Source organism: Neoarius graeffei, chromosome 25, assembly GCF_027579695.1.
Source record: "Neoarius graeffei isolate fNeoGra1 chromosome 25, fNeoGra1.pri, whole genome shotgun sequence".
Taxonomy (NCBI): domain Eukaryota; kingdom Metazoa; phylum Chordata; class Actinopteri; order Siluriformes; family Ariidae; genus Neoarius; species Neoarius graeffei.
Window position 1 is genome coordinate 51,049,252 of NC_083593.1, and position 6,991 is coordinate 51,056,242.

The 6,991-nt window shown below is 42.4% G+C and overlaps 1 protein-coding gene across 1 annotated transcript; it reads right to left on the reverse strand.

The window, feature by feature from the left end:
• Window positions 1-3,386: 3,386 nt before the first annotated feature.
• LOC132873704 (apelin receptor B-like) lies at window positions 3,387-5,402 on the reverse strand. Its single transcript, XM_060909479.1, has one exon. It carries the CDS (start codon window positions 5,290-5,292, stop codon window positions 4,219-4,221), a length of 1,074 nt encoding a protein of 357 aa, XP_060765462.1. The 5' UTR covers window positions 5,293-5,402; the 3' UTR covers window positions 3,387-4,218.
• Between the last annotated feature and the right edge of the window lie 1,589 nt (window positions 5,403-6,991).

The window sequence follows — 6,991 nt, forward strand, 5'->3', positions numbered from 1 at the left end:
CCGAGGAACTGTTGATTGTTCTCCGATAACAGCACATCACCAAGTGTTTTATTCCACTTACACCACAGTGAATTTGTCAATGATTACAATTTCTATTAATTAAAAAAATGACACGTTGTACTTTTAAAAAAAAATGTTGTAGAACAGGGCGGCACGGTGGTGTAGTGGTTAGCGCTGTCGCCTCACAGCAAGAAGGTCTGGGTTCGAGCCCCGGGGCCGGCGAGGGCCTTTCTGTGTGGAGTTTGCATGTTCTCCCCGTGTCCACGTGGGTTTCCTCCGGGTGCTCCGGTTTTCCCCACAGTCCAAAGACATGCAGGTTAGGTTAACTGGTGACTCTAAATTGACCGTAGGTGTGAATGTGAGTGTGAATGGTTGTCTGTGTCTATGTGTCAGCCCTGTGATGACCTGGCGACTTGTCCAGGGTGTACCCCGCCTTTCGCCCGTAGTCAGCTGGGATAGGCTCCAGCTTGCCTGCGACCCTGTAGAAGGATAAAGCGGCTAGAGATAATGAGATGAGATGAGATGAGATGTTATAGAACATTCAGGAAACAAGTTCATCCCTAATGTACACATCACTTACATTACAGCAGCTATAAACATACGTTCCGTCACTATCCTCTTTTCTTTCCCTCTTTCTTCAAATTAATACAATAAAAAGAAAGTGCAGCTTGTGATGTTACCAAGAATCCTCTCTCAGAAATGTACTGACTCGTACTACGTCCTAACACTCGACTCTCCTTTTATTAAATGTTTAATATTGAAGGAGTTTCTTCACAGAAAACTTCACCACATCAAATCTCGGCGTTCAGATCGAAATAAAATTCATCATTTTTTCCACAATATGTATTAATCAACCTCTAGGTCTTTGTATCAGTCTGACTTTCTGACCACAGCTTCAGAGTTTCTGGTTAATTTTTTTTAGATATAGTGGTTTCTCAATCCTGCACTTGTATCAGCTCCACACACAGACACACATTCTTACTATTGCACAGAGAAAACACCATGTAAAAAATTTCCACTCCATATCTTTACATTAATGACATTTAGCAGACGCTCTTATCCAGAGCAACATACAACATACCCAGAGCAGCCTGGGGGTCGGAGCCTTGCTCAAGGGCACTTCAGCCATTCCTGCTGGTCCAGGGAATCAAACCAGCAACCTTTTGGTCCCATAACTGCTTCTCTAACCATTAGGCTATGGTCTCCTCCTTTCTTCTACATGAACATGTCTTTTAGCACTGCTCCTGTGTCCTTTCTGCTCCCCCTTTCTACTGATGTGTAGGGTAGAGGGGGCCAATACTTTCTGCAGAACATCAAATGGGCTACAGTCTGCAATTTTACATGTACAAATTGGTGTATATGACTCGTGTAGCTGATAAAATGACCAATAATTTTGTGTGTGTGTGTGTGTTATAACTAATCACATTTCCTACACAGTATTAAAAGTTGGCTTTAGTAACATCACGATATTTTCTGAGGATTTATTTAAGTATTGTAACGTGACATTTGCACTTTTCCATTTGTGATAACTGACAACAACAACAACAACAACAACTTCTGCCAAAACTCTGGCTCTTGGCTCCAATATCTTAATTTATTTTAGTAAAAATTAACCTCAAGAGTTCCAAGAAATCCCCAATTCTTCCACTTCTAATCAAATCAAATCAAATCCAGTGTACGTTTAATGACTTTACACTGTGATCCATGTAGTTATTGATTAGGGTTTGAACTATAAAGAAGAATAAACAGAAGGGTTAATTAGCTCATCCGGCTGACAGGTGATGAGTTTATGCCATCATGTGTTGTCCATCCGCCCAGTGTCGTCCACATTTCACGAAAATCGCTTCTTCTCTCTCAATTCTTCACTGATTTTTATTCTTTTTGGTAGGGAGGTCGGTCTGCCTGGGCTGCATGTAGCTTCTACCCAAATTTGCATAATTGCAATAAATAATGAAGATATGGAGTAATTAATCGATCCCTAACGAGCAGTTTCCACACAAGTTGCTTCTTCTCCCTCAATTCTTCACCGATTTTGATTCTTTCTGGCATGAAGATAGGGGTACCTAGGGTGCATATAACTTCTACCCAGATTTGCTTCATTACAATTATTAATGAAGTTATGGACTAATTAAGCCTTAATGAGCAGTTCAACAAAAATCGCTTCTTCTCGGTCAATTCCTCACCGTTTTGGATTCTTTCTGGCAAATAGGTCGGTATTCCTAGGGTGGATATCACTTCTATATATAGCTTGTCACATTTATTGCCCACTTTAGATAGTTCCTTCTGGACTAGACGGGGCCGGAGTGAGCTACGCCGTCATTGACAGTCTTGTTAAAAGTAAATATTAGCACATACTACAAGTGGATGATCAGCTCATTAGTCTTTAACGTGGCTTAATGAAGAAGATAAAGGTTCAGCATCTCTTCATACTGAATATGTGTTTAGAAATGCATGATTCGGATGATTATACGCTGGAGATGTAAGAGGATTGAAGCTGTCGAGACACATTTCTGGTTAAACTTCAAGGTTGAAATAGACTACATTGAGTGTTACGAGGAATTTCCAGTTAGGACTAGTGAACCAGCTCCTGTTGCTTCTGGGAGATCCTGAAGACATTGACTGAAGAAAAAAAAATACCACCATTATGAGTGTTGTGAAAGAACCAGAAACACAGGAACAGTGCTAAGAAGACGTATTCGTGCAAAGCCCATTCTCTAAAATAGAGTTTTATAATGATACACATTTTATTTAAGCAATTTTATTAATACAGAGCACCTTTCATACAATTAAAAGGTTATTCAAATAGTAAACCTTGACACTAGAATTGATTACAAGTCATTAATTATGTATCGGGCTATACTCACTCATCGACCTCTAACTGCTCTCGCATTTCACAACAAACCATTTAGTGTCTAAGTTTTAATTACAAACATTGAAGTCAGTGAATATATAATAGTTCATTTTAATTAATTGCTATTATATACAGTATCATCTTATTCTTTATGCAACACTGATTTTAATTCAACTGTAATTAAACAGAAGCAATGATGACCACAAAGTTAGTGTTTAACTGTTTAGTGAATGCAATATGAAGCGTTTTTGTGATGCCCCACTTTTATTTCCCTCCCAATTCAGTAAAAGAAATGCCAGGAAGTTTGCAAGTCCACCGTTACACACGTTTCGGGCCAGTCGAGGAGGTGAAGGGAAATCGGCGCGTAACATGCATTTCCTGTCAAGACGCTTGTTTTGATTTTGGACAATGGCCGAGCTGACTGCTAGGGGGCAAAACCGGAAAACTACGTACAGTACCCGATGCTAAAAACATTCCAGCTGTGTTTTACAACATCAAACACAACACACACAAAGGAGTTTTTTCAGTGGAATAAACATTTTTATTTACAGATTATTTCATAGCAGGGTCATACAGCAGGTGATCAATTGATGAAAAATGAGAAAAAGTCAAAAACAGTTAGCTACCCATTACATTCCAGAAATGTCCACACACACACACACACACACACACACACACACACCAGTCTGTCATTCGTAAAAGCTGCCACTTATTAACTCGCCCTCCTCCGAAAGCATTTGGCAGTTGCCATCTGGCACTCTGAGTCCCCCAAACACACACACACACACTCACACACACGACTCTTTAATCAAGCTGCAACACTTCTTCTTGGCCGACACCCCCAACACACCCACCCACCCACCCTTCCAATAGTCTGATCCCCAGTGACGAAGACGTAAATTGCTCAGTAGGAGACGCTGGGACAACCCTAATCAATGCATGACCAAGTGCTTAAGAAACCAAGCGATAAAATGACAGAGGAGCTTGTTTGCCAAAGTTGAGAGCAAATGTCTGTTGTTGTAAGTTGCCCAGACCACCCACTAGGCTTCCTCCATCAGCCCCGAGTCCCCTAAGGAGTCCACATGAGGTCTGTGAGACGTCCGATAACGTGCTAACGTCTGGAACACAGCTGTCCGTGGACTCTGATCTCTGGAAGTGATGCCAAAGAGACTGGCATTGCAAACCAGAAAACCTCAGCGTTTTCAGACCGCACCAATGGCCAATGTGCTCATCAAAAAAAGGAGCAGTTTCTTAAGGTCTTTTGGTGTGATACACAAGCGATTGTTGCTTGTCCAAGATCAGTACATTTACTGTCGAGTTGCGAAGGCTCGAACAAGAAGACTTCCTCTTGTAAAAATCTCTGTACTTCACACCTTAGTGGCTAGAGATTGTGCTTCAGTCTTTTGCGAGGAGAGAGAACTTGCTGGGCTTGGGTGGAGCGCCTTTTTCAGGTTCAGGAGGCACAAAAACTGGGATCTGAAGCGCAGGTCGAAGAAAGCATAGAGAAACGGATTAAGGCAGCTGTTGAGGTAAGCGAGGCAGGTGGCGTATGGATGAGCGTAGAGCAGGAAGTTGAGCAGGGCGCAGGAATCAGGCACAACTTCGAGGTAGGAAAGAGCATCCATGGTCTTGAGAAGGTGGAAGGGCATCCAGCAGGCGGCGAACACCACCACCAATGTCGTGATGATCTTCAGGAGGCGCCGCTTGCGCTGGTCCTCTTTGCGCAGGTTCTTGTTGAAGTGTCGCGTCACGGTGCAGCCGATGAAGCCGTAGCACACCATCATAGCCAGCAACGGGATGAGGAACCCAAAAGCCGTGGATGAAATGCCTAATCCGGCAATCCAAAGGTTCTCGGTCTGGTTGGTCGCCACGAGGCTGAAATCCATGGCACAAGAGGTCTGATTGGTGACTCGGTCATGCAATGTGGTGCGGAAGAGCAGTGTGGGTGATGCCAGTGCACCTGACAGAAACCAAATGGCGATGAGCGAGGCCTTCATTCGTCCATGGGTCCGGAGCTGCGAGCTGCTCAGAGAGCGCACGATGGCCAGGTATCGGTCCAAGCTGAGGCAGGTGAGGCAAAAGACACTGGCGAACATATTGAGTATCACGATGTAGCTGCTGAGCTTGCACAGAACCACACCAAACGGCCAGTGATACCCCAGCGCTGTGTATACGGCCCACAGTGGCAGGGTCACCACAAACGTCAGGTCCGCCATCGCCAGGTTCCCAATGTAGACGTCTGCTGCTCGGCGCTTGCTCTCGGCCTTCCACACAATGAAGATGACCACGCCGTTCCCCGAGAGGCCCAGAATGAAGATGAGCATGTAGAGGACGGGGATGAGAGAGTACGACACTGGCAGTTCATCAAACTCACATGTGTTGTTTAAATTTTCCAGATCATAGAAGTAGTCGTCGCTGTAGTCGTATGTAAAGTTATCCATGATGCCTTCAAGTCTCTAAAAGGTGGTTTGAAAGTTTCAGAAGCTCACAAAATCAGCTCTGTCCTGAATCAGCAGTGAGGGAGGAGGAGGCAGTAGAGAGCTCCTTTTTCAAACGAGTGCAAGTATGAATGCTCTTGGAGAGGGACACCGTGGCTTTTTAAAGCCCTCTCACCCCGGCACCCCTCCTCCCTCCACCCATTTCCACCCTCCTGCCCGCCTCCTTTGCTTTTCTTTATTGTAAACTTCATTACTCTGCACATAGGAGCAAATTCTTCATTTTTTATTTATTATATATATATATATATATATATATATATATAAAATACATCTATACGCAAACAAAGCTAAAGTTAGAAAATAGATAAAAAGAAAAAAATTTAAAAATAAAAAATGCTGCCATTTACTTTTGTATTATTAAATAAGTGAGTTAAACAATAAACCTTATGTTGCCAATCAGCACTTTCAGATTTGTTCTTTTAGGTTAGAAATAAAACTCAATTTGGTCATTTGTTCCCCCCCCAAACACTTTGCCATGTAGCAATGAGTAAAAACAAACTTGTATAAAATGGACAAGGAAACGTCTGCCAAAGCAAAGTGTACATTGAAAAAGCGTGAGAGTGGATTTGTTAGGACAAGTCCGGACACAAGGTTTTGGCCCTATGGAGATAAATTCAGGTTATAATAGCCGATGGTTGACATGTGAACGACGCCCTATTCAGTAAAAAACTTCTCCCCATTTCCATGCCAATGCCATCGGCAAAACACCCCATTACACTTGTGGAAATGTCAGTTTCATCGCTGACCTGCCTGAACAAGTCCCAATACAGAGGATTTCTTTTCAGCAAAATAAACACCAAAAGTCTATAACTATAAGGAAATTAAGTCTTTCCATCACAAACAAATGAGGAAAGGACAAGAGCGGTATTAATGCTTGTTTTCATAGTTACAAAAATGGCTTAAAATAATTAAATGAAATGTTAACATTAAAAAAAATACCATAAATAGGAAGCAGTAAGCCATAATAAATGAAATAAAGTCAATATTTGGTGTGAGACGACCCTAAATAGTAGTTTCGGGTCCAGTGAGTGCAGTTTTATGCGGAAATGAGCTGTAGGTTTTACTGAGCATCTTCCAGAACCAGCCACAGTTCTTCTGGACACTTTGTCCCACTCGCTTCTTCATTTTGCCCCAAAACCCAGTAGCCTTCATTATGGTTTCTTTTTTAATCTGAAAAGTGCTCTTTTATGTAATATTCTGCTCAGATACAAACTTTTTTTTTTCCTGTAATGTTTAATTTAGTGCTGGAAAAAAAAATTGGAACTCTAAAATGTTTTTGTCATGTTTTGACTCGATAACGTCGAAGTCGATTATAAAATAGAAATCTATAGCAAAGTTTGTATGAAAAAAAAAACAATAGGGTGCCTAAGACTTTTGCACAGTACTGTATATAAATAAATACATGCTCATGATTAGTGTAAGCAAAGCACAACTTTATTCATCACACATCTCCGCATTTAACCCATCTGAAGCCGTGAACACACACACACACACACCCAGAGCAGTGGGCAGCCATGCTAACAGCGCCCGGGGAGCAGTTGGGAGTTCAGTGCCTCGCTCAAGGGCACCCCATATGTCTTTGGACTGTGGGGGAAACCGGAGCACCCGGAGGAAACCCACACAGACACGGGGAGAACATGCA